General features: G+C 40.2%; 1 protein-coding gene across 3 annotated transcripts in view; it reads left to right on the forward strand.

Moving 5' to 3' along the window:
• ITGB6 (integrin subunit beta 6) overlaps nt 1-27,705 on the forward strand; it is a 150,199-nt gene that overhangs the window by 57,261 nt on the left and 65,233 nt on the right. For 2 of the 3 annotated variants that reach the window (XM_058300799.2, XM_004463888.4), the window contains 6 exons: nt 20,252-20,304; nt 20,651-20,720; nt 20,816-20,892; nt 21,617-21,696; nt 24,055-24,259; nt 24,900-25,146. In XM_058300799.2, the coding sequence (XP_058156782.1) occupies nt 20,832-20,892; nt 21,617-21,696; nt 24,055-24,259; nt 24,900-25,146 (593 nt within the window). In that variant the 5' untranslated portion in view covers nt 20,252-20,304; nt 20,651-20,720; nt 20,816-20,831. The remainder of the gene's footprint in view (nt 1-20,251; nt 20,305-20,650; nt 20,721-20,815; nt 20,893-21,616; nt 21,697-24,054; nt 24,260-24,899; nt 25,147-27,705) is intronic. The other variant, XM_058300800.2, reaches the window with a different exon arrangement.

Raw genomic sequence — 27,705 nt, forward strand, 5'->3', positions numbered from 1 at the left:
CCTTGGTGGAACCAGGAAACTGTGTCTCTTTTTTGTTGTGTCATCTCACTGCATCATCTCTCCATGTGTGCAACGCCACTTCTGGGCAAGCTGTGCTTTTTTCATGCTGGGCAGCTCTCCTTATGGGGCACACTCCTTGTGTGTGGGGCACCCTCACGTGGGGACACCCCTGCGTGGTACAGCACTCCTTGCATGTGGCAGCTCTACATGTGGGCCAGCTCACCACACGGATCAGGAGGCCCTGGGTACCGAACCCTGGACTCTCTGTATGGTAGGTGCACGCTCTTATCAGTTGAGCTATGTCTGCTTCCCCTCATTGTAGTTTTGATTTGCATTTTCCTAATCATTAGTAATGCAGAACATTTTTAAAATGTGGTGTTTTTTTTTTTTTGCCATTTGTATTTCTTCTCTGGGCAAATGTCTATTCAAGTCTTTCACACATGTTTTAGTTGGGTCATTTGTCTTTTTATTGTTGAGTTGTAACATCTCTTTATATATAATGGATATTAAACCCTTTTTGGACATGCGATTTCCAAATATTTTCTCCCATTGAGTTGGCTGCCTTTTCACCCTTTCGACAAAGTCCTATAAGGTGCAAAAGTGTTTAATTTTGAGGAGGTCCCAGTTATCTTTTCTTTTGTTGAGTGTGCTTTGGATGTAAGGTCCAAGAAACCACCACCTACCACAAGGTCTTTAAGATGTTTCCCTACATTTTCTTCTAGAAGATTTATGATTGTGGGCTTTATATTTAGATCTTTGATCCATTTTGAGTTGATTCTTATATAGGGGGTGAGATAGGGGTCCTCTTTCATTCTTCTGGTTATAGATAACCAGTTCTCCCAGCACAATTTATTGAAGAGACTGTTTTGTCCTGTTAACATGAACTTAGTAGGTTTGTCAAAACCCAGTTGATTGTAGAGTTGAGGGCTTATTTCTGGACTTTGGATTCTATTCCACTGATTGATGTGTCTAGCTTTATGCCAGTACTATGCTGTTTTGACCACTGTAGCTTTGTATTACGTTTCAATGTCAGGCAATAAAATTCCTCCCTTGTCTCTCTTCTTTTTCAGAATGCTTTTGGCTATTTGGGTGCACTTTCCCTTCCAAATGAATTTGATAATTGATTTTTCTATTTCTGTAAAGTAGGCTGTTGGAAGTTTGATTGGTATTGCATTGAACCTATAAATCAGTTTGGGAAAGATTGACATCTTCATGATATTTAGCCTTCCAACCCATGAACACAGAATGTCTTTCCATTTCTTCAGGTCTTCATTGATTTCTTTAGCATTTTTTGTAATTTTCTGCATGTGGGTCCTGTACTTCTTTGATTAAATTGATTCTTAGGAATTCAACTCTTTTTGTTGCTATTGTAAAAGGAAAAATTTCCCCTGATTTCCCCCTCAGATTGTTCAGTACTAGTGTACAAAAACATTACTGATTTTTGCTTGTTGAGCTTGTATCCTGCCAATTTGCGGAACTCATTTATTAGTTCAAGTAGTTTTGTTGTAGACATTTCAGAATTTTCTAAATATATGATCAAGTCATCTGCAAATAGTGAGAGTTTTACTTCCTCTTTTCCTATTTAGGTGCCTTTAATTTTTTTTCTTGCCTAATTCCTCTAGCTAGAACTTCTAGTACAATGTTGAATAACAATAGTGACAGTGGGCATTCTTGTCTTGTGCCCAATCTTAGAGAGAAAGTTTTCAACTTATCCACATTGAGTATAATGTTGGCTGTGAGTTTTTCATATACACCTTTTATCATATTAAGAAATTTTCCTTCTATTCCTACCTTTTGAAGTGTTTTTATCAGGAAAGGATGCTGGATTTTGTCAAATGACTTTTCTGCATTGATTGAGATGATCATGTGTTTTTTCCCTTCAGTTTGGTAATGTGGTTTATTATGTTGATTGATTTTCTTATGTTGAACCAGACTTGCATACCAGAAATAAATCCTACTTGGTCATGATGTATAAATTTTTGATATGCTGTTGCATTCTGTTTGCAAGTATTTTGTTTAGAATTTTTGCTTATATGTTCATTAGAGATATTGATCTGTAATTTTCTTTTCTTATAGTGTCTTTATCTGCTTGGTATTAAGGGGATTTTGGCATTATAAAACGTGTTGAGTAATTTTCCCTACTCTTCAATTTTTTGGAAGAGTTTAAACAGGATTGCTGTTAATTCTTTTCAAAATGCTTGGTAGAATTCACCTGTGAAGTCATCTGATCCTGGACTTGTCTTTGTTGGGAGATTTTTGATGATGGATTCAATCTCTTTAAATGTGATTGGTTTGTTAAGTTCTTGTATTTCCTGTAGCATCAATGTAAGTTGTTTGTGCATTTTTAGGAATTTGTACATTTCATGTAGGTTGTCTAGTTTGTTGGCATACAGTTTCTCATGATATTCTCTTATGATTCTTTTTATTTCTGAGGTCAGTAGTAACTACCTTCCTTTCATTTCTGATTGTATTTATTTGCATCTTCTCTCTCTCTCTCTCATTGTTGTTAATCTAGCTAAAGGTTTCTCAATTTTATGGATCTCCTCAAAGAACCAGCTTTTGTTTTTGTTGATTTTCTCTATTGTTATTGTTTTTTTGTTGTTCTCAATTTCATTTATTTCTGCTTTAATCTTTATTATTTCTTTCCTTCTGTTTGCTTAGGGATTGGTTTACTGTTCTTTTTCTAGTTCCTCCAGTTGTTCAGTTAGATATTTGATTTTACCTCTCATTTTTTGAAAATACAGGCATTTAGGGCTATAAATTTTCCTCTCAAAACTGCCTTTGCTGTATCCCATAAGTTTTGATAAGTTGTACTCTTGTTTTCATTTGTCTCAATATATTTATTGATTTCACTTGCAATTTCTTCTTTGACCCACTGACTATTTAGGAGTGTGCTGTTTAGCCTCCACAAATTTGTGAATTTACCTTTTTCCTGGCTATTATTGATTTCCAGTTTCATTTCATTATGATCTGAGAAGGTGCTTTGTATAATTTCAATCCTTTTATATTTATTGAGAGCTGCATTGTGCCCTAACATGTAATCTATCCTGGAGAGAGATCCATGGACATTTGAGAAGAATGTATAACCTGCTGAGTTTGTATGCAACATTCTGTATATGTCTGTTAGAACTACTAGATTATCATATTGTTCAAGTTCTCTGTTTCCTTGTTGATCTTCTGTCTAGTTGTTCTATCTAATAATGGGCATGATGTGTTGAAGTCTCCAATGATTATTGTAGAGATGTCTATTTCTCCCTTCAGTTTTGCCAGAGTTTGTCTCAAGTATTTTGGGGCACCCTAGTTAGGTGCATAGATATTTATGATTGTTATATCTTCCTGGTGGATTGTCCCATTTAGTAATATATAATGACCTTCTGTGTCTCTTATAACTCTTTTACATTTCAAGTCTGTTTTGTCCAATATTAATATAGCTATCCCACTCTTTTTTGGTTACTATTTGTGTGGAGTATCCAATCTTTCATTTTGAGCTGGTTTGTATCCCTAGTTCTAAAGTGATTGTCTTGTAAGCAGCATATGGATGGCTCATGTTTTTTTATCCATTCTTTCAGCCTATATCTTTGATTAGAGAGTTTAATCCATTCATATTCAATGATATTACTGTAAATGCATTATTTGCTTCCACCATTTTATTCTTCAGTTTTCATATGTCATATCATATTTTCATCTGTCTTTTTATTCTTTTGGTTATCTTTTCTGCTATTCTTCCTTCTATATTCTCTTCCAAGCCTCTCTCGTGTCTTTTCCTTTCAGACTCTAAGTCTTCCTTTATTATTTCCTGGAAAGGTGGATTCTTTTTTGCAAACTCTCTTAGTTTCTGTTTGTTTGTGAATATTTTATACTCACCTTCATATCTGAAGGACTATTTTGGTGGATAAAGAATTCTCAGCTGGCAGTTTTTCTCTTTCAGTATCCTAATTATATCACTACTGTTTACTTGCCTCCGTGGCTTTTGATGAGAAATCTGCACTAAATCTTACTGGGCATCACTTGAATGTAATGGTTTGTTTCTTCCTTGCTGCTCTCAGAATTGCTCTTCATCTTTGACATTTGTCATTATGGGTAGTATATGTCTTGGACTAGGTCTATTCAGATTTACTCTGATTGAGTTATGGTCTGCTCCTTGGACAGGTAAGTTCATTTCTTTCTTGAGAGTTGGAAAATTTTCAGTTATTACTTCCTCAAATACTCTTTCTGCCCCTTTTCCCATCTCTTCTCCTTCTGGAACTCCCATGGCATATATGTTGTTTTGTTTCAACTCCCTGAACCCCTGCTCAATTTTTTCCATTCTTTTCTCTCTCTGTTCTTTTCTCCCTTCAATTTCAGCTGATCTGTCTTTGGTAATACTTATTCTTTCTTCTATTATTTCAAGTTTGCTGTTGTATTCCTCTAATATATTTTTTAACTCACCTATTGTGTCTTTCATTCCCATGAGCTCTGTTACTTTTCTATTCAGGATTTCAAATTCTTCTTGATGCTCCCTCACTGTTTTCTTGATGTTGTTTGTCTCTTTATCCATAATGTCTTCCAACTCATTCATTTGATTTTGGAAATTTGTGTGCATCTCAAAAAGACCTTATGACTAAAGAGATATTAGTTGTCTCAAATCCTACATCTCTTCTAGAGCTTTGATATATTCCTTTTCTTTGGTCATGCCTTCACCATTTACTTAGTATGGCTCTTAACTTTTTGCTGAGGTCTAGGCATCTAATTAGGATGGTAGTTTACTCAGATGTTCAATTTCTTTCTCTTTCATAGGGATTTAGTGGTGAGAAGCTGTGTGTTACTGCTGCTCTTTGATTCTTGGTTTGACCTGGATTGCTAGGATTGTCTCTTTTAGTTGCTCAAAACTGGGTTCTGGAGCCTGTAATGAGTTGCAGACCACTTTCTATATCCTTGGGGAGGAAGGTTATGAAGGCCGGAAAAAAACCTCTCTTATTTATTTATAATTTTCTCACCTGCACTAACTTTGGCAGCCCCCTCAGTTTAATGCCTGGTTAGAGTGTGTGTGAGTTTTGCCATCAGGATTTCTGTCCTTTGAGCTATCGATGCTCATTGGGCTCTATACAGAATTCCATTCAGGCAGCGAGGAAGTGATGTTCTGTCAGCTCTGGAAAATCAGCCCATTGAGCTTGTTCATCACTGCCTTAACTAGCCCCCTGCATCATGCCTTGCTAGGCATGAGCAGATGCTCAGTGCGTGTCTGTTGATCAACTGTATGAAAAGCCAGATAGAGTGACAATGGAATAGGTTTGGACTTGGCTCCAAGGGGCCCTTCTTGCCCTAATGTTCTGAGACTCTATGGCTCTATGACAAATGCAGAAGGACTTCACTGAAGCCAGCTCAGAGTCCTGTGGCTGCCAGGAAGTGACCGCAGGAGACAGAGCAGACAGGTGGTGGGGTGTTGATGCAGAGCACTGGGGGTAGGGAGGATAGGATGCACAGAGCCAAGTAGTAATTCTGTCCCTGAGATGAGGATCTGGAGTGGAAAATGGGTGTGCTGCAGCCAGTGACCACAGAGGGTAACCGCAGGACAGAGAAACAGCTGGGGCTGCCCAGCTGTCTCCTTTGCTCCGTGTCTATCAGCACAGGCAGTGGCTATCGTTCTCTTAATAAGGCAATCATTCACAGGCTGAAAGCCCCTTTGTCTTTCTAACAAGTGTCATTGCCTGAAAGCCTTGACTGAGGGTGCTCCCTTCCCACCACAGGAAAGGAAGAAGAGAGGCTTAACTCACACAGCTTTGTGACATCCTGGCAGTACTAAATGTTAGAAACTAAGACACTATAATGTAAAGCAATGATTAAGATTAATAGTCCTATAAACTGGACACCAACAAATAAATGATCTGAAATGGGACATTTTCCAAAGTTAACACTTTTACATGGGAAGGGAGTTTTCATGTTGTACAAAAAGTAATACTGATAATAATGGCTGTCATTTTTATAGCATGCCTAGTGTGCATTAGCTACCTTATGTTATTTTATCTCCTTCAGTCCTCACAACCCAACCCTGTATGCATTAGCAGCCCCTGTAGTAAGTTGAATGGTGCCTCTTCTAAAAGACATGTCCACCTGGAACTTGTAAACATGACCTTTGGAAAAGTGCCTTCACAGATGTAATTAATTTAAGAATCTGGAGATGCAATCAGCCCGGATTGGGGTAGACCCTAAATTAAATGACAAGTTTCCTTAGAAGAGAAGACTTAGTCAGAGAAGGCAAACACAGAGTAGAAGGTGATGTGAAGGTGAGCCAGAGATTAGAGACATGCATCTGCAAGCCAAGGAGCACCAAGAATGATCGGCAGCCACCAGAAGCTGCAAGAGAGGCATGACCAGGTTCTCCCTCAGAGAAACAGACCTGCCAACTAGACTGTGGATTTCTGGCCTTGAAAGCTGTGAGGGGATCAATTTCTGTTGTTTAAAACCTCCTGGTTTGTGCTAATTGGTTATGGCAGCCCTAGGGGTCTAAATTTCTGTGAAACAGCTCCCTTTTAAAGTGAGTACCCCAAGGCTAAGTAAGGTTTTGTAACCTGTTCAGGGTGCACAATCAGCACATCTGAGGGCCCTCAGGAGGCATGGACCTGGAGGGCAGGCCTCTAGGCTTTACTCAAGGCTCCCAGAGTCAGATAGCTCTTGTTCTAGATCTGAAAATTGCCCATGTGACTATGGTCAGGTCATGGACGCCAGGGGGTCACCTGGGTGGGTCGGTTATGCTTACCTCTCTGCTACTCTGCCACCTGCACTGGCACATAACATCCATAACTCAAGTTGAAATTATGCTATTGGGGTAACAGTGATTTAGTACAAAGGGGAATCACACACCTGGAATCGAATTGCCTGGAGTTGAGACCAACTCCTCCACTTACAAGCTTTGAGACCTTGGATACGATATTTAACCTCTCTCTGAGCCATGCTTTTTTCTTCTAAGGAGACATGACAACTACATGTAATGTGGGATCCTGAATGGGATCCTGGAACAGAAAAAGGACATTTGGGAAAAACTAGCAAACCTGAATAAAGTATGGACTGCTAATAATAATGAATCAATATTGGTTTATTAAGTGTAACAAATGTCATCATACTAGTGGAAGAAACTAATAATAGGAAAGGTTGGGTGTGGGGTATACAGAAACTCTGTGTGCTATCTCTACAATTTTCTTCTGTAAATTTTAAACTGTTCTATATTAAAATTTTATTTTTAAAATAGGGGAAATAGTATCACCTAACTTCATGGTGTTGAAGAAAAGTTCTTGACCATAGAAAGAACCATATGCATGTTAGCTATAATTGTTTTAGGGCTATTATCAAGACCAAGGAATTTGTACATGCAATTTTCCATGAAGGAGGCTAAATATATTTTTAAAAAATACAATATCATATTTTTAGAGTAAGCTTGTCTAAAAATGTTCCAACTGTATTTTTGTCTCATTCCAAATCTAGGGAAATGAAATGAAGTAAATGTTCCTTCATACCTCAGTATTTCCTAGTTTTAGATCATTCCAAATTGAGATTTCTGATTTCTGACTACCATCTTACCATTTGTGTGGAATTCAAAGGAATAAGATCTAGTTTATCTGAGAAATATGAAAAGAAGGCTTGCAAATATATCTTCAAAATATATGACTTCATGGTTTTTTTCTGTATCTGCTCTTGGGTTCAATTTTTTAAAAACCCCCACCTCATATCTTACTTTTTCTTGGACAATCAAGCAGAAGGAGTTGTAGTGATTATTTCTTTACTATTTTGTCATCCTACAAGGTGGACAAATTACCCACTTCTTATATTATCACTTAGATCCTCGTTTCTGTGAAAGACGAGCCCTTTTGAGAATTGTTCCAGGTTTAAGCAGATCGTTCCCTCCTTGCTTGATCCTGTGCATCTTGATGTCCTGAGAAAACAGAAAATAAGTTAGAACTCAATGCATACTTTCTCACTCAAAGAGGAGAATGCTACTACCTTAAAGGAATTCTGGATCTTCTGTAAATGGGAAGGGTAGATGGGCAGACATACAGATGAGAGCAGAGGGATGCACTGTTGTGTCCAAAAGGGGCAGGCAAGAGGTAGACTCTAGAGTGGGGAGTTGTGTGGCAGGAAAGCAACCCCCTTGAGGGGCCACAGTGAGCTGTGCTAGAAATCCATTTCAGAAGGGAGACCAGAAAGGTCATTCTGTACTAAAACTGTAATATCCAGGCTTTTTCTGTAGTCAAGGTTGAAGTCTGGGTCTGAGTTTAGAGATTTACAATCAGTTATCACTACCCCAGATGCGTCCCCTGAACTGTCAGCAGAACAGACCTGCCTTCTGGGATCTCTGTAGAAAGAATTTTCTCCAGGAAAATCCATCGTGAGAGATCTTTGGATTGAATTAGGCATTCAAAAGGAAGCAAGAAGCAAATGAATTCATACCTGGGTTCTCTTAAGAAATCTGGTTCCAATATTATCATGAGACAATTTTTAGATTGACTCTGGGACTACTTGAGGTAAAATTTCATGACTTTCCGTATCTCTATCCTCTCTTCTAGAATTTCTAAAACCCAGGGATGGGAATAAGTACATGAAGAGAAAAAGTTTTCCCTACATAAACACTATTTTAATTGTTAAGCAAAGGAAGCGCTTTTCTCCAGTGGAGCGTCTTACAGTGTTTAATGGGTTAATGTGCATTGTGGATTTTTGGTGGAGGGATTTAATAGTCTCCATTAAATGAACTATAGGAACACCTCATTATCAGGGCAAAGATTAGCAGTGCTCTTCAGAACATGGTTTGGGAAATGGTGCTCTTCTCTACCAATCTATGTAAAAATAAATCATTGTCAGTCGTATTAGCATTAAAATCCTGTCCTTCTAATACTCGATTGCCTAAAATTTAGGCCCTAATCTAGGGGTTCTTAACCTTATTTGTTCCATGGACCTCTTTGCCAGTCAAGTGAAAACTACAGACCCCTTACTAAGGCCACACCAAACTATGTATTATTTAATAAATATATCACACCCATGCCAACACGTCCCCACAAGAATGTTTTTTTAAAAATTTCAGTTCAAGTTCATGGACTCTTGGTTTAGAACTCCTGTTCTAAACCATTGAAAGACCAAATTATACCATGTAATAAATACCTAACAATCCCCACCAAGCTTTGTTTTGGAACCAGGTCCCATAGCTGCATTTTCGATACTACTAGGTATTATTTTGCTGACCCCCAAGATATCTTAATTTCACCAATGTAGAAGGACTATTTGCCCCAAATAAGTCTACCAAAATACTTGAACCTAACAGCAATTTCCTTCTATCGAAAATTTTCAATTGTGTGTTTTTTCATTGGAACTTGAAAGTCTTGAACTCCTTGATAGAAAGAAAACTCACTTCCTTACTTTAATAAATGTTGACTATCGTCCAGGCTTTCTTCGCAGTACACATTGGTGAATACCCTGGTACTCTCTCTTCAGCTGCCTGACATGGGAAGGGGGCAGGCACTAGGCTAATCTGCAACCAGTTTCATTCAGAATAGTCATGAGACAACAGAGATTGCAGGTAGGGCAGACATAGTCTTTATACTCCCTCCAACAAGTTTCTCATATCTGACAGCTCATTGGAGCAAATAGTTTTAGACCCAACAATATAGATTCACTACTTCTGCTGTAGTGTAAAAATCCAACATACCATCTTTAATCAGATGCTAGCTCAATTTGCTTTTAAAGTTTTTCTTCTTTCTCCTCTTCCAATTCTTGAGACATCATCACCAGCTTAGTGAAAAGTTGCAGTAGTTTGTTAGACTCATTTATTGTTTAGCCCTTTTGCCTTTTTAACGATTTGGATGTTTGCAGCACACTCACTCCTTTTCTCTATTTGATTTTGTGTAAACTTGATGATGGGATTCAGTGAGTATCAGTAGCAATCTGAAAAGTCCATGAAAAGCTGTTGAAAATAAAAAATCCTCTATGGAGCTCCTTAAGAACCCTCCTCAATTTAATCCTTGGCCACCATTTCTCCCAGATTTTATAAGGAAAACAACTTTCCTTGCTATTGTACCTGCATAAATTGCATCTTTAAGGTCAAAGAAATCTGAAATCCTCCCACTTTGCAAGGCTTTTTAAGAGTATAATATAGCCATCTTACCTGCCTCTTACAGTGGCCTGATGAGGAGTACATTTTGAAGGACCTGTTAGTGGAGACTCTTTTGCTTCTGAAACTGATCCCAATAGCCCACCAGTAATTGCATATAGTGAGGATTATAGGACAACAGGAATTTTCCATATTTTCTTTCGCTCTCTGAATGCCAAGTCATGGGAAATTCCAGAATACTAGATGCAGCTGTCAGACTTTTACTGTACTGAAGGAATGTTAATGCAAGCATGTAGACAATCTCACAATAGATAATTTTCCTGCATAGTTCTGACTTTTTCCATTCTGCCAAAAAAATGCCCAGTTATGACTCCACAGTTTATCAAGGTAGACTACAGCTCACTGTGACTTTTATAATTTGTAGATATTGTGCAATGTCTTTCTGATGTATCTGAAGAAACCTGTTAGTGATGGGGGTTATTGAACAGAGGCCTCCATTATAATTGGAGACACCCTGAGACCTTGATTTCTCTCACTCCCTCCAAGCAATCTATTTGTAAATCCTGTCTCTCTTGAAAGTATATCCAGACCCCCGCCACTTTTCGCTATTTCCATTGTTTCCACCTTTGTCCAAGACATCATTATCTCTTACCTCAACCACTGACATAGCCTCAGCTGGGTCCCCCTTCTTCCATTCTTGCTGCTCAAGCATGATCCTTTCACAACCTAAGCTTCAGAAAGCGCTCTCAAAACCCTATAAAATCTTCCCATCTCACTCAGAAGAAAAATCCTGAGTCCCTTACCATCACCCCCAAGGTCCTCCCTAGTGAGCTGCCCCACTGCCCCCTTGACTCTCTGACCTATCTCCTACCACTTCCTCATGCCCACCTGCTTGCTCCATTTTGGCCACACTGACCACTTTGCTCTTCCTCAAACACACCTGCTCAGTGGCCTTGAACTTGCCATGCTCGAGGGCTGGCCTGCTCTTCCTTCAGTATTGCCACGTGGCCCTCTCCCTTGCTTCCCAGGACTCTGCATAACTGCTATCTTAATCAGAGAAGCTTGCCTGGCCACCCCATTGTGCCCACTCTGTCTCTTAACAGTCCCTTATCTTTCTTAAGATGTATCACCACCTGACATTGTTGTGTGTTTGTGTGGTGGGTACTCAGTAGACACTGTTGAATGAGTGAATGAATGAACGTTCTTTACTAGGAATGGCAGTGCCCACTGTAGCCCCAGAAGAAAGAGGATGGTGCTCAGGAGAGAAAATACTTACTAAAAACCAAGGAATCCTATCCCATTGTTAGACTGCTCAAATTATCTTAAAGAAAAGGAAAGGAAAAGGACGCTTTCAAATCACAAATCACTTTGCAACCAATTTTCTTGGTTTGTTCACATGGATTTCTTGTCATTTGCTTCATAGATAGAAAAATAGGGGCATAAAGAAAAGTCTAGTTATCAGTGTCAAGTCTATAACACTATGTATATTCACATTCACTGGTATTTTCTGGAAAATCTCATCTTTGGATTTATTCTACAAAGTAAAAGGGCAGAAGGAGTGTGGTTCTTTTAGACTTCAAAATAATTCCAGAACCTGAGGTGAGTGGGTTCCTCAAGCAGGTCTAGAGCTCAAGCAGGTCTAGAGCTTTGTGTCAGATTAGCCAAGTGAGAACTGCCTTCATTTACCTGGTAATGCGACCAGAGTTGGACTGAGCTCCAAAGAGGGTGGATGGGCTAGGGGCCTGGGATGGAGGAGGGAGGGAGGGTGCAGCTCAAAGCTGAGGAGTTAATCCTGAGTCATCTTCCAGCCAAAGGAAATGCCCAGCACCATCCTCTCCTGAACTGAAGGTCTCCCCTGGTTCGGAACTAGCCTTTCCACTTGCCCTGAAGGGTGGAGCAGCTGGATTCATTTTGTTTATAAGTGACTTCTACTGGGCTTCGATCAGGAAGGAATAAAACTGGATCGTAAGATGTGGACCCACACTTCTGTCTCATTTTGGGTGGTAAATAATCCACAGGGTAAACAACAAATGAAAAATGAAAAAGAAGGTAACTAGATATGTGCTAAAGCTGGAACTAAGTATATAGAGACAGACAGACATAGTTTACAAGTTCCTTGTAGAATTTCATTTCTTGTTGACATTGTTGTTATGATTCATGCAGAGTAGTAACCCTAAATTTTCTGTTATCTCCCAGCAGGGAGTTTGCACAAGATTCTTTATTTTTATTTATTTATTTTATTTTTATTTATTTATTTCTCTCCCCACCCCCTGCCCCATTGTCTGTTCTCTGTGTCTATTTGCTGCATCTTCTTTGTCCGCTTCTGTTGTTGTCAGCAGCACAGGAATCTGTGTTTCTTTTGATTGCGTCATCTTGTTGTATCCCCTCTCCGTGTGTGCAGCACCATTCCTGGGCAGGCTGCACTTTCTTTCACGCTGGGCGGCTCTCCTTACGGGGCGCACTCCTTGCGAGTGGGGCTCCCCTACGCGGGGACACCCCTGAGTGGCAGGGCACTCCTTGCGCGCATCAGCACTGCACATGGGCCAGCTCCACATGGGTCAAGGATGCCCAGGGTTTGAACCGCAGACCTCCCATGTGGGAGGCGGACGCCCTATCCACTGGGCCAAGTCCGCTTCCCTGCACAAGATTCTGAACTCAGCCTCTGCTTATTGAGCAACCGTGTGATCTTGGGCAAGTTACTTAGCTTCCCTGAGCTTCAGTTTCCTCACCTGCTAAACAGAGATAAAATAATCTGCAATTCATAGGGGCTTTGTGAGAAGGAAATATAGGCAACTCTAATAAAATGTTTAATAGTGCTTGGCACATGCTAAGTGTCCATTAAAATGAACTACAATGAACAAGAATCCTGAGTAAAATAGGGGAAGGTTTACAAGGACACAGCTGAAGCCTCAGCCCAGAACCCTCACTTGTATGAGCGCCTGATGCTGGGAGCTTCAAGACATTTCAGGTGGCGATAGGAAGGCAGGTTAAAAATCAGGAATCATTTCTAGGTTAGCATTTCTGATCTATTGCCTAAGGAGATGTCAAGGACAAAGGGAATAGAATGGCCAAGACTTTAGTAATGTGTTTTGTTTTCCTTCTCATTTTAAATAAATATTCACTTTCATATCTCATTAATTATTTGCAACTTTGCATTCCTTTTCTCAGAGAGCCAATCTAAATCATATAATTTTCAGGCCCCACAAAATCTGGATTGCCCCTGAATTATATAATTAAATCTTCACCATAATCCTGAAAGATAGCTATTATCACTATTTCACTATCTGAAACCTAAAGTGCCGAGTGGTGAATGTTATCCCCAAGAATATGATGTAGGACCTGGCAGGGCTAAAATTCAAATCCAGATCTCTCTAAATCCAAAAACCAAACTCTTCCCACTATACCCACTTCCTTCTAACCTGGGCATCTCAAAGGCTTTATGATACAAACTTCAGATTAGAGCAAAAGTCCTATGCGACAAAACATTTCTCTAGCACTTAGCACATTTTGAGCATTATGTTTATGCATAATGAGGATAATGAGAAACCAATGAATATCCCTCTTTCAGAGAATTCTTCTGAAGGTCTTGAAATGTGAATCAAAGGTGACCTCCTCCAGATTCCTTGCTTTCCATGTCACGTACATGCACAGGTCACTCACACAGTTCTGCAGTCCCCCACTGTGCAGTGCAGCACACTCAGAGTTACGTGAGGGCCAGTCCCAAAGACAAAGCATCAATTTAAGCAGCCTTCTTTTAACTACTCACTATGATGTGTTCATGCAAAGGCAGCTGGAGGTGGAAGATTTGTTGGCTGGTACTTGTTGGCAGGACCACAGCAAAGGCATCCCAGTAGCTAACATTCGTCACTAAGGTCCCCAGAGTTTGGATTGGCTCCCAGCCAGGTTTACTTAGCATTTACTCTCCCGGGAGTGTTCTGAGCTGGCCCAGCAGGAACTGCACTGTCATTCTTTGTGGTTGAGTGGATGAGTCTGGGGAGCCACCCGAGCTAAATACAGTGAGTCAGATGGCTTTGCAGGGCTTCCTGGAGTCAAGGTTCAGCTGAAGGCAGCCCATTTCTAAAGCGCAGACCTAGCGGGCCAGTTGGAGGATGGAGTGCAGAAGGTGATGCTTCTCAGAGCTCTGTGGTGCTCTGTGGTGCTCTGTCTACTCACCTATGCCTCAGCTCAGACCCCTTGCAGAGGGTCAGACTCCCCAAGGTAGTGAGAGTTCCTGACCTGGGTTTGGATTCCATCCCATGGGCCCAACCGACCTAATCTGGAAATAGAGATGGTGTAATACAAGATCTTTTGATTTTAAGGAATATAGACACTCCCACAACCCCCCACAAGCAATGGGAATTTGTGGTAAGAAGACACACTACTCTAATGGAGATAGGATCCTGGGGAAGTCCAGGAAGAGCCTGACCTCAGAGAGATCTGACCTGGAGGGCCATCTGACGTTCATGGCAGCTCTAGGGCTGGGTCATGTCCCTTCTCCTCAGCAGAGTGGGTTTGTGGATCTGAGTCCAATATTCTTCATTTCATGTGGCTCAGGAACGCTTCTCTACTGCATTTGCTGTTGATACTCTCAGGCCAGCACCTCACCTGAGGCTCAGTGTGGCTGTCCCCTGCCATGGACTTTTGTCTCCTTATAGCCGCCAATCCCTCCTAATGTTGGCTCACTCTGAGGCATCATGTTCCCGCCATTCAAAAGCCCTCTCTGTATATATCCTTCCAACATAACTCCCACAACCAACCCCTGATTTTTTGTCTGTATTTCCCAGGTCAAATCCCGCAGATAAAGACATAGAAGTAATTAACCTTGTTGACATAGCTAAGGAGACGGTTTTATTCCAAGGCATTTTATAGGGTGCTGACCACCTTATGGGTTGGTTGCTCAAGGAACTACTATGGCCACCTCCCCCCACAGAGTTTTGAGCAAGGTACTTTCCAAGAGAAAGCCGGTGACTATAGCAGACACCACACCTTCAGGAAGTAAGAATATTTTTCCTTGTGCTTAATAGCCTAGGTACAAATTGTCCAGAGCATTGCCAAAGTGAAAACAGAATGGAATGATACTTTCTCATAGCATTCTTTTTTTTAAAAATTTATTTATTCATTGTTATTTATTTCTCTCCCCTTCCCCCCCCACCCCAGTTGTCTGTTCTCTGTGTCTATTTGCTGCGTCTTCTTTGTCCACTTCTGTTGTTGTCAGCGGCATGGGAATCTGTTTCTTTTTGTTGTGTCATCTTGTTGTGTCAGCTCTCCGTGTGTGTGGCACCATTCCTGGGTAGGCTGCACTTTCTTTCACTGGGTGGCTCTCCTTATGGGGCGCACTCCTTGCGCATGGGGCTCCCCAACGCGGGGGACACCCCTGCGTGGCACGGCACTCCTTGTGCACATCAGCACTGCGCATGGGCCAGCTCCACACGGGTCAAGGAGGCCCGGGGTTTGAACCGTGGACCTCCCATGTGGTAGACGGATGCCCTAACCACTGGGCCAAATCCGCCACCATCATAGCATTCTTCTACTTTGCATTTTCTCTTAACTTCTGCCCTTTCTCACCAACCTGCATTTTAAGCCTTTTCTCAGCTTTCATCACATTCCAAGCAGGGGATACCTTTTCCTTCTCCTAAGTGCATTATGTACCTTCCTACACCATTTTTCATTTGCTCATTGGTTTACTCAAAATTGAGTAGCTTCTTTGTAACAGATGATATATTAGACAAGTAATAAAATTCATCCACTTATTCAATAAATATTAGTTTTACTACTTCCTAAGTGCCAGGCATTGTGCTACTTGCTGGAATATAAAGATAACTAAGGCTCAGTCCCTGCCTGTTACATAGTATGAATTCAATATATATTTGTTGAATAAATGAAGCCATAAAGAAACTCACTGCCTAATAGGATAACAGGCCAGTATTTTAGCAATTATAAACAAAGTGAAAAGGGCTATCTTGGATAAAGACTGGTGAAAGGGAGAGATCAAAAAAGTCTTCTGGCAAGCACTAACATTTACCCTGAGACCTGGAGGTTGAGCTGAGTTAGCCAAGTGATAGGAGTGAGATGGAGGGAAGGACCTCCAGGGAGCACAAATGGCATGTGCAAAATCTTGGAAGTGGGGGGAAGGAATTAATATTGGAGGGGTTGCAGTTGGGGACAGGCAGTGAATAAATAAATGCAATGTCTGATTTTAGGGACTAGGATGGAAGTCTTTGCATGACCTCATACAGGGTACTCCATTCAAACACCGTGTAAAATTGAGCTTTTGGCTTTCCCTTAGACCAGCATCCAGTTAGCAGAGGGGCACGAAGACTCCAAGTCTACTCATTTTCCATGGACAATAACTAGTCATTGGGATTCTCTTAACTGTGAGACAGACCAGGAAAGGTAATCTAATTTTGTTCTCAGAAAGAAGAGGAATCAGATTTTTGCTAGTAGCTAGAACCCCAGAGAAAAGTTTCGAAGGAGTAGGTAGACCAAGAGCTGTTCAGACATGCCTGATCTCAACTCATCAAACGTGCCTGATAGTGGCTTCTAGGAAGGCCAGTACATGGGAAGACCTCTGAGGCCCAGAGCAGCACTGATCAATCTAAGGTACTTCAGGAAGTCTTGCAGAATGCAAGATCTTCTTATCACTGAAAGTGAGGTTTGAAAAGTACATATTCAGTCTGTAGAAAGAGATGGGGATTTACAGTCAGAGATGGTCGAGAACTGTAAAAGGTCTAAAATTTTATCTTACTTGCAAACATACCAATTAGCTTGCTAAAGGTTCATGGATGCTGGCAGAAGACATGAGATACCTGGGTCAGAGACAAAGAACTATTATTCACAGCAATAACAGTAGCCAGAGAACCAGCACTTTCTTTCACCAGTTTCTGAGCCCATTTCCCACAGGGTGACACAATGAGGGAGAGGTGACACCTGTACATGCAATGGCTGTGTTACAAAGAGGAATTCTGAGCTTAGGAGAGCTGAATCTTTTCTAATTGGTGGTAAGCATGCCTGCCCTTTGCCCTGAAGATAAACACTAACTCTATCTTCAGGGGCTGCTCACTTTACAGACATCTTTTAATAAAGGCAGCCAGTACCTCTGTTGCAGGATGTGCGGAAACATGAGATGCCCTTGGAGAATAGTCTCCCAATAAAAGCAGGTTCCTTTTTAGCAAGAAGGAGCATGATTTTGATAACACTTCTTTGCTGATTCTTCTTCTGACCTCTAGATATAGGCATGTCCCAGGGCTCAGCCCTCAAAGTTCTTCCCTATCTAAGTTCACATCCTTGGGGGTCTCATTCAGCCTCATAACTTTAAATACTATCTCCATCCTGATGGTCCCAAATTTATAGTTTACACTCTGGCACCAACCCCATTTTCAGACTTATATTGAGCTATCAATATGACATCTTCACTTGATTATCTTTTAGGCATCTCACACGTAACCTGTTCTTGATTCCCATCCTCCACATGAAACCTTCATCTTCTCCAGTGTAACCCATCCCAGCAGTTCCTTAAGACAAAAACCTCTCTTTCTTTCATAGTCACATCCAATCCATTAGTACATTCTGTTTTCAAATTATATTCTGATTATCTCTCTCCTCTTATATTACCAACATCCAAGTCTAAGCCCTCATTGTTCCTGTCCTAGACAAAAGCAATAAATTCCTACTTGGTGTCCCACGTTCTAATTTTGCTCCATTTGCTCTAACCTCCACAGCAGCCAGATTGATTCTTTTAAAATGTAAACTAAATGTAATTACCATTATTTAAATATAAATTAAAAATCATTCCCCTGTTTTCAACTCACAGACACTCCACCACATTTAGGGTAAAATTCAAGGTCAAGACCACATATGCTCTGACCTCTGCCTCCAGTCCTGACCTCATGTGCTAACCTCCCTCTCCCTTCTTGCACTCCACTGTTTTTGAACATGAAACGTCTAGGATGCTTCAGGGTCTCTGCACTTGGCTCTGTTTCCCAAGTCATGTAAGGCTCTGCTAGTTATCACTTGATCAAGTAAAGCTTCCATGATTACCCTAAATAAAATAACACCCACTCCCTATCCCTCTTTCCTTTTACCCAGCATTATCATTTTTCATAACCCTTCTCACTACCTGAATTTAAATATCTGTCTCCTCATGTTGACTTCATGAAGCATAGAAAATATGTTTCTTGAGTCAAGGACTTTTGTCACTGACATGTCCTCTGCTTGTGAACAATACTTGGTACAAAGTACATGCCTTTTTTTTTTTTTAAAGATTTGATTTTTATTTATTTCTCTCCCCTTCCCCCATCCCCCCAGTTGTCTGTGTCCATTCACTGTGTGTTCTTCTGTGACTGCTTCTATCTTTATTATCGGCACTGGGAATCTGTGCTTCCTTCTGTTGCACCATCTTGCTGTGTCAGCTCTCCTTGTGGGCGGCACCATTTCTGGGCAGGCTGCACTTGCTTTCGCGCTGGGCGGCTCTCCTTACAGGGCACACTCCTTGCGCGTGGGGCTCCCTACGCGGGGGACACCCCTGCATGGCAGGGCACTCCTTGAGTGCATCAGCACTGTGCATGGGCCAGCTCCACACGAGTCAAGGAGGCCCTGGGTTTGAACCACGGACCTCTCATGTGGTAGGTGGACACCCTATCCATTGGGCCAAGTCCACTTCAGTAGATGCTTTAAAAATACTTGTTGAAGGAATGGATGGAGAATGAATGAGAGGTAATAGCAGATACAAAATTGGAAGCAATACCAGGGGCACAGACAAATTGGGCCTCTATCTTTCTTTTCTAGCTAAACCAACAGATTTCATATAATTATTTTTCTCCCAAAATGCATATTTTCTAACTCTAATAATTCTGATTTTTCTCTGCAAGATTCTTCCAGGTTCTTGTGTATGATGGAGTTCAAAACTGAATATAGCCTTCTGAAAAGAACCTGAGTAGTGTATAATTAGTTTTCCTCTCTTTACAGGTTTCACATGCTTGCCTAGAAATACACCTTTAAAATATAATCTCCCAGTTCATAAGCCCAGTCTCAAAGAAGTCTGTCTATAGCCAGACATTTTAGGAAGTGATGAAGTATTTCTTTTTGTTAGAGAAGTTGTAGGTTTATAAAAAAAAAATCCATAAAAGACGGAGTCATCATATACTATCCTATTATTACCACCTTGCATTAGCATGGTATATTTGTTACAATTGGTGAAAAAATATTTCTATGCTTGTGCTATTAACTACAGCCCATGGTTTACATTAGGGTTCTCTGTGTTGTACAGCTTATGACTGTTGTTGTTTTTTAAATTTTATTCCACTAACATACATACAACCTAGAATTCCCTCTTTTAACACATGGCTGTAGTTAAAAGAGGAAATTTTAGGTATGTTCAAATGCATACATATAATTTATATATAGACACACATATATATATATGCTGTTGAATATACACTTGAATGTACCTAAAAAAAATATATATATATATATATATATATATGCTGTCAATTACATTCACAATGCTGTGCAGCCATAACTGCCAGCCAATTGCCAAAACTTTTCCATCACCACAAATAGAAACTCTGTACAATTTAAGTAATAGTCTCCCATTCCCTACTCCTACCCCAGCCCCTGGTCACCTGTATTCTAGTTTCTGATTCTATGAATTTGCTTATTCTAATTATTTCCTACTAGCGAGATCATATAAAATTTGTCCTTTTATGTCTGGCTTATTTCAACCAACATGATGTATGAAGGGAGTATTTGAAACCTGTCTGCAGTATCTACAAATTTGAAAACACTTTCCTGACTATCTTGGGAAAAAATACAATCAAGCTCATGAATTTAGCCATAGATTGATTACATTTTAAATTTGTCACCATTTAAGTCAGCAATAAATACAGTCTATATAGCTAAAAGGTGTGCTAGAAGCTGGTACGGCCCAGAAAAAAGAGGACTCGGTCCCTACTGAAGGACTCAGAATCTTGGGCACTGTTGTTTGTTTCTGTTTTTGTCATTTTGAGATTAACTTGTAAATCGAATTTTGGTCTAATTTGATTTCATACATTACATTTATTTCCAGTATCACTTTTTTTAAAAAAATATCTTCCACCCCAATTTTAAAAACAAGAGAACAGTATCTTGTTTTCATCACCTGCCTTCCAATTTGACTGTAAAATAATTATTTTTATTTTTCAGAGTTCATTTCAATTCTCTGCTACAGATTCAACAATGGAATACAAAAATCTCAGGTATTTTCGTTGGGATCATTGTTTCATCCTCCTCACATATAACCTATTTATATATGTTTTATTTAATATATTTACTGTTTACATTAAATTAAAATTACTTTAGAAATAACTTTTGATCATATTTCAATTACTCTTTTGATGTCTCATTGATCAATTTTTCACTAGAGATTACCTTTCTTTAGGATGTCTCATAGCAGAGACTAATAGAATTTACATAAATATTTCTACTGAATGAATTTCCCCACCTACTTGGTGATTGTACACCTGCCTTCCTTATAAGGAGAACAAGGAAGTAAATCATGTTGAAATTGCTTTTAAACACAGCTTTTCTTCTTTACCTGTCCAGGTAGCCTCTGTTTTCATTTGTCTTAATGAAAACTTTTAAATTTACATCTCAAGTTTCTTTTCCAAACAGTGTAAGTAGTATTTAAAATTTTATACTTCAAGAAAGAAAGACAAGCTTTGGTCTTGTAATGTTGAAAGTAATTCATTTTTTAATCTGTCTGCGCAGCGAGAACTGAAAACGAATGGGGATTGAACTGCTTTGCCTGTTCTTTCTATTTCTAGGAAGGAATGATTGCGTACAAGGTAAGACTTACGTTCTCCGATATTGCTTCCGTGGTGTGTTTGACAAACCTGTCATTTGGTTCAGGAACTAGATCTGAAGTCATTTTTTATTTGATGTGTTCAAATGCTCTTTTGCCACCGGGCGAACGCATTAACGAATTACAGACAGAAGCAGGGCTGTTCCCACAGTGAATGCTCTAGGCTTAGGGTAAATAAATACAAAGGTTGCACAGGCATATTAATGAGGAAAATTAAACAGCATGACTACACAGTTCTTACTACAACGGTGACAACACTTTTTTTTTTTAACTTTCTATTTTATTGTACAAGGCCTTCCACTTAAGAATAATAACCTTCAAAGGAAAAAAAGATTTTATTTTAAAAATAGAAACATACTTCATTTAAGAAAGAAGCATTTCTAATGGGTACAAATAGTTTGAAAACTTAAAGTGGCAAATATTGATAAGATAAATATGACGATCCTATATTTGTGAACATTTAGAAATGTTCACATTTTAAGAAAAAGCATTATAATTTTGGCTTATTAGACAGGTATATTTTCAAGGTAATAAACGCGAAATATGAACTTTCTTAAGAAAAGCTTAACATTTTTGAGGCCCGATCTTTGAAGAAGAAAATTAACTTGAGTTTTAGTTTGTTCGAGAACTTTGAGAGCCTTAGGTCTCGTGAAAGGAATGACTGAAAGCGTGCTTAATCCCTTACATCTTGCTGGGTTTAAACATAGGTGGCTGTGCCGCTGGAGGTGCAGAAACCTGTGAAGACTGCTTACTCATTGGACCTCAGTGTGCCTGGTGTTCTCAGGAGGTAAAGCAAAAGACCTCAACAGGTTTTTCTTTTAAATGTTTGCAGCTATGCTTATGTTAATTCCACCAGTGATGGCTCTGGCAGCTTCCTGATGTCTGTAGGAGTCAAATAAATCAGAAAAGGAAAACTGAAGCATTATAGATCAAAGGGTCATTCATGTGATAACTTTCCAAAGCAAATTGCAGAATGGGCAGTGGATGTCAGATCATTCTGGAAAATACTTAACTCAGGATCCTTTATTTTACCTGATGCCTTCTCTTATTTTAAAGCCATTTCTAACTGGTTGCTTGAAAAACACCAAGGATCTCTGAATAATGAGATCATGGGGATGACATTCTGTAAATTCAAACATACATCAGATTTCATTTTTCTGTCTGGGAACCAGGATACATTCTGAAACACTGCTGGGCTTGAAAGGAAGCATTCCAGGTTTGGGGTAAATATTCCTGTTTAGATGTAATCCAGTTCTCTTGAAAATTACATTGGGAGAACTATATGAAATCATCCTAAGCCATTCCCTGTCCTGTGACACTACACAGCAATCTGCAAATGATTCATGGTAGCAAAGAGCTGCCCTAGCTTCCTGAGTTAAAACAATTCTCTATCCACTGAATCTCACAAAGAGAATCTAAACACAAATCAAACCATACAAATGTCAGGTTCAGCAAAACCTGAGTAGCATGCTCAAAGGGCAAAAAACCTACATGCCTGCTTCAGAACCAGCTGTAACTGTTAAGACCCAAATTCCAAGTTTAATGTGTCTTCTTGGAGGACGGCATCACCGACAGCAAGCTCCCATCATGCTGACTATATTCCCCACCCCCTGCCCTCCCCCACGGCTTGACTGATGGGGACACAAATAGAAGTTATATTTTTTCGAGCTCATCTATCAAAAGCAGGTTAGAATATATAAGGAGGGGAAAACCCACATGTTTTTTGGACATTGATTCCCTGAGGAAGACAGTATTATTTTCATGCCAGAGATGTAAAACAACCAATCTAACAAAACGCCTACCTCTAGAAGTTTAAATAGTTGCACCTTTTAGCATTTCTTCGGAGTGCTTCAGTGATGATAGCTTTGCTTGTTTGGTAGGCAAAATATTGTCAAACTTTAAGGCAGATTAGTCTAAGAGGTCACTTTAATGGTAGAAGTAATCAGTGTATCAGTTGAGGCAATTGGAGCAAGGAGTAAATGAGGCCGCTGCTTAGAAAAGATAGAAAATTCGTTCTCTAGTTAATGCCCATCTCCGATCTTTGGGCAAAGTCTGTGACTACAGGTGGTAATGGGACATTGTGTTGAGAAAGCCTCATCTCGCTCAGTGGGAGGGAATGCGGTTATTGTTACCATTTTGCTTTGGGTACGTCATGGTAGGGTGCAGTAATAGACAACAGATCATATTCCCAAAAACTAATTTCCGAAAAAATAAAACTTTCCTAGTTGGCGAAAACAGCAGGTGTGGCTTAGAATTCTAGAGGATGAGTTTTAAAACAACACAAGCCTTGGTTTAGCACCCTCTCCAACCATAAGAGTCGGTGGGCCTCAAGTTGGAGTGTGCCCTGAGCCTCACAGCTCGAGAGCAGCCTTGGCTAAGAGGAAAGACAGGTGTTCCCCTCAGCTCTAGCTCTCTGTATTGCGCATTCTGGGGTTTATAAGCCTTTGGTCTGGCCCAGGTGGGTCTGGGGGGAGCTGGGAAACTCCTTAATCCTGCGTCAAAAACTGTTCTTCTACACTATCTTCTTTTTCACTTCCTTTCCACACCTCCAAATCTTGGAGAAAGTTCTAAAAGGCATTGAACTGGGAACTTCCAGCTACTGAGTTTAAAGAACCCAAGAGGTCAACTGTATTAAAGTAATCCTGTAATATAAAGGAACCACATAGATGAATAACACCGGTCCAGAGCACTGTAGAGAGAGGTCCTCGTCCCTGCCCTTTAGGTATGGACAGAAAAGGTGCTCTTTGTCCCTAGGAGAGCTCACGACCGCCCTAGGATTCCACGAACCTGCAGAGTCACAGAATGATGTCTACTCTCTGGACCCAACTGCTTCAAGGATTGGGTCATGTGGCACAGGAGAAACTTTAAAGAACTGGGCATTAAAAAAACAACAGCAAAGCATTACAGGGAATTCGGTTGAATGTAATTAGAAGGAGACTCCAATTTTACTCTGAATTTTACCGACAGTACACTTGTTATTCTGCTATTACTTGTTTTGACTTACAATTAATGTCATTCATGGAGGACTAGGATATACTGAGTATGCAAGATGCCTAACTAGCACCACAGGAAAAAATAGTCAGTTGCTGGTACTACCTTACTAAGAAATGCAAACCTGTCTTTTTATTGTTCTTTTCTCTTTTAGAATTTTACCCATTCTTCTGGAGTTGGTGAAAGGTGTGATACCCCAGCAAATCTCTTAGCTAAAGGATGTCAGTTAACCTTCATTGAAAACCCTGTCTCCCAAGTAGAAATACTTAGAAATAAGCCTCTCAGTGTAGGCAGACAGAAAAATAGCTCTGACATTGTTCAGATTGCACCTCAAAGCCTGATTCTTACATTAAGACCAGGTACGTTGTGATTTCTTGATAGAAGAGAGGAAACCACTCTTCTTTGTTAGTTCATGCAAATAAATCTAACAGTAATACCACTATTCTGCTAATATGTTTTGTATTGTGTTACATGTCATTGATTATTGTGATTCAAGTTTCCTCTTCTTAAGGAAATAGAAAATGGCTAGGTTAACACTTTTCTTTATTCACATTGGTCAATTATACTCTAAATGTGTTACTAAAAGAGCCTCATCTAATTGTAACCATTTGAATTACTGAAATGTTGCAAAGGTTTACTTCACATTTCTTCAAGGGTTATAATGTAGGCTTTAAACTCCCCTTTATTTTGTTCTCCTTTTCTAAAACCACATATAAAAATTCAGCTTCCCTTTTATCTTCCATCTAAATGGATGCCAGTTTTCCCAAGGGGATATAAAATATCCCAACTTCCACCTCCTTCAGTAGCTCTAATCTCACTCCTGAAAGATTTTCTATGGGCGCGTCCATTCATACACTTTACTACCAAGTTCATGAAATCATAAGTATCTTCAGTATGTTCTTATTGAAATGAAATAGTCAGCTGGCCCAGAGTCTGGTTACTTAGGAGGAAGCCTTGGCGTGTGTTTATTTATTGGCTTTCCCTGCTGGGGCTTTGCAGGTGCTGAGCAGACCCTGCAAGTGCACGTCCGCCAGACCGAGGATTACCCGGTGGACTTGTATTACCTCATGGACCTCTCGGCCTCCATGGACGATGACCTCAACACAATCAAAGAGCTGGGCTCCCTGCTTTCCAAGGAGATGTCTAAATTAACTAGCAACTTTAGACTTGGCTTTGGTTCTTTTGTGGAGAAACCTGTCTCCCCTTTTGTGAAAACAACGCCAGAAGAAGTCGCCAACCCTTGTAGGTAAGTAAATAATTCGTTGGCGCCATTGTGCACTGATTTTCTGTAGAGAAAACCCCACTCAAAGCTGTACTTGCCAGGAACTTGCGAGCTCCCTGGCATCCCCCCTGAGTGGATCTCAGTAGCTCTCTTGGTAGCCTGGGCTGTTTGGAGCCAAGGTGAGGTCCTCTTTAACTCCATGGTTCCAGCATTGGGTCCCGTAGCACCTGCAGCATCTACTTTCCTGTGTCGATGCTGTGTGGGATGTAGGGAATTTGGCTTTGTTCTCTGCAAACAGGGGGACCAGGTCCTTCACTGCAGGTTCGACTTGACTGGGCCACCCCCAACCCCTCAGAGACTTTCTATCCACAATGATCACCACTGTCTGACGCTGAGTGACCACACTTTCTTAGAATGTCTTTCTCCACAAAACATGACTGCTGCCAAAACAGTACTTTTTGCTGATCTTCTGGCATACTTTGGGAAATTTGTGTTTCTTTTATTGCTTAGAGAAGTCCATTGTGACCTTTACTGCTATTGATTTCGTAGAAAATTAGGCAGTGATGCCATAATCAACTATCCAAACCTTGTGTTATCCAGGTGATGGTGAAGAGCAAATAACTTTGTGATGGCTTGCCTGCACGGTCATCAGTCAATCACAACTTCAAAATCAAATTGTTTACTATCCTTTTATTTTTAAAAACGTGCTATTTGTTCTGGCCCAGGCTCTGTGCCGAGGGTTTTACATACCTGATCTCATTCAGTCTTCAAAAAAGCAGCAGGTTAAAGCAGGTCTCATCATCCTATACTCAGAGGAAGTAACAGAGGCACTGAGAGAGAGGTTAGTAATTTGCTGAAGGCCACATGACTAATCATCGGCAGATTAATTTTCCCAAGGTCACGGAACTCAACAGTGGTCTGCACCAACATCTGGTTTGGTCCAAAACTAAGCCCTTAACTACTTTACATCTAGTATGCTCATTGGGCAGGACTTTAGTTACATGGCCACAGTTAGTTGCAAGGGAAGCACATTGCTGCCCCCAAGTAAAAACAGAATTCTATTACTAGGGAAGAAAGAAAGAATGCATACCAGGTGGCATCTAGAAGTTTCTGAAACATTGAACAAACAGATCTCTGAAACAGATATGATGGTTTATACCCTAAGCTTGTGCTAGCAATCTCCTAATGCCTCTTCCTATTTTTTATTCTTGATTTTTTATTGAAGTATATCATTCACACATGAATACACATAAACAATAAGCGTATAGTAAAGATTGTGAACTTACAAAATAAAAATACATAAGATCACACAGGAGTCTCATACATCACCCCTCCACCAACTCTTTGCATTGGGTGTGAAACATTTGTTACAAACTAAGCAAGAGCATCATCAAAATATTACTACCAACTATAGTCCTTATCTTACATTTGCTGTATTTTTCCCCCAACCCATACCATTTTTTAAAAATATGTATTTTTGTTACAGATAATGTGAACTTGCAAGACAATCATACAGATGTATAGATTTCCCATACAACTCCACACCCTGGTGGATCATTTGTTACTCTTCTTATTTTTCATTTAATCAGAGAATGTCGTACCTGTCTAAAATTTGTAGTCTTCCTCCTGTGGACAGTCTGCTATGACTGTCTCATCCAGGATTACAAAGAGTTACCTCTGCCCCAGGGGTAATAATCATTCTTCCTGTCACAGGCCAGATAAGGTGTCATAACATAAAGTATAATAATGACCATGGGAAACCATTGGTATGGAAAATCACCAGAGAAAACAATTAAAATTAACAAGTTTGGATGTTCAGCCAAGCTGGCAGCCCAGAATTTTGAGTTAACAATCAGGCAGCAGGTCTTGTCCTTCATCAGGCTTCTGGCACGTGAAAGCAGTTTGGTTCTTTATTTTGCTCTTACTGTGTTTCATGGTACATTCAATCACCGAAAATTGACCAAGCATCGTGCTAGGCATGGGAATATCCAGAAGAAAAAGACCTGAGTCCAGCCCTCAGGGAACGGAAATTCGGTAGAAGAGCAGCCTAGAGAGCAAGAGCACGGCCTTCAGAGTCAGCCCTGCATTCAGGTCCCGATCCCCTCACTCATAAGTGACTGTAGGTGAATAATTTCACCTCTCAGAGCTTTAGTTTTCTCATCTGTAAGTTTGGAATAACGATACCGATCACACAGAGGGGTAGTAAAGATGGGATGAGATGCGGAATCGACGCACTTGGCACCGGGCCTGCTCGTGAGACGCTCTCAGTATGCAGTAGCTATTATCAACAGGAGAGTGTGGTCAAAGGGAGGCCAGAGCAGCGTGCAAGCTGCAGCGAATGGGGACCTGAAGGTGGCTGAGCTCTTGAAATGGTCGATTTGCCTCTCCTCGAGAAATGTTTCATATGAGGTTTTTTCTTCTTGGCAAAATGTACCATCAGTTAAACTTACAGTTAACAAGTTCTTTTGTTACTGCAACATGATATTTTCCCCTTTCCCATCATATCCCTAATTCTCCCAGTTTCTCTGTGCAGATACCATCCCCTGCACATATTATGCACACCAAGAGCTCAAACATGACAAG

This window comes from Dasypus novemcinctus, chromosome 7 (genome assembly GCF_030445035.2).
Source record: "Dasypus novemcinctus isolate mDasNov1 chromosome 7, mDasNov1.1.hap2, whole genome shotgun sequence".
NCBI classification, from domain to species: Eukaryota; Metazoa; Chordata; class Mammalia; order Cingulata; family Dasypodidae; genus Dasypus; species Dasypus novemcinctus.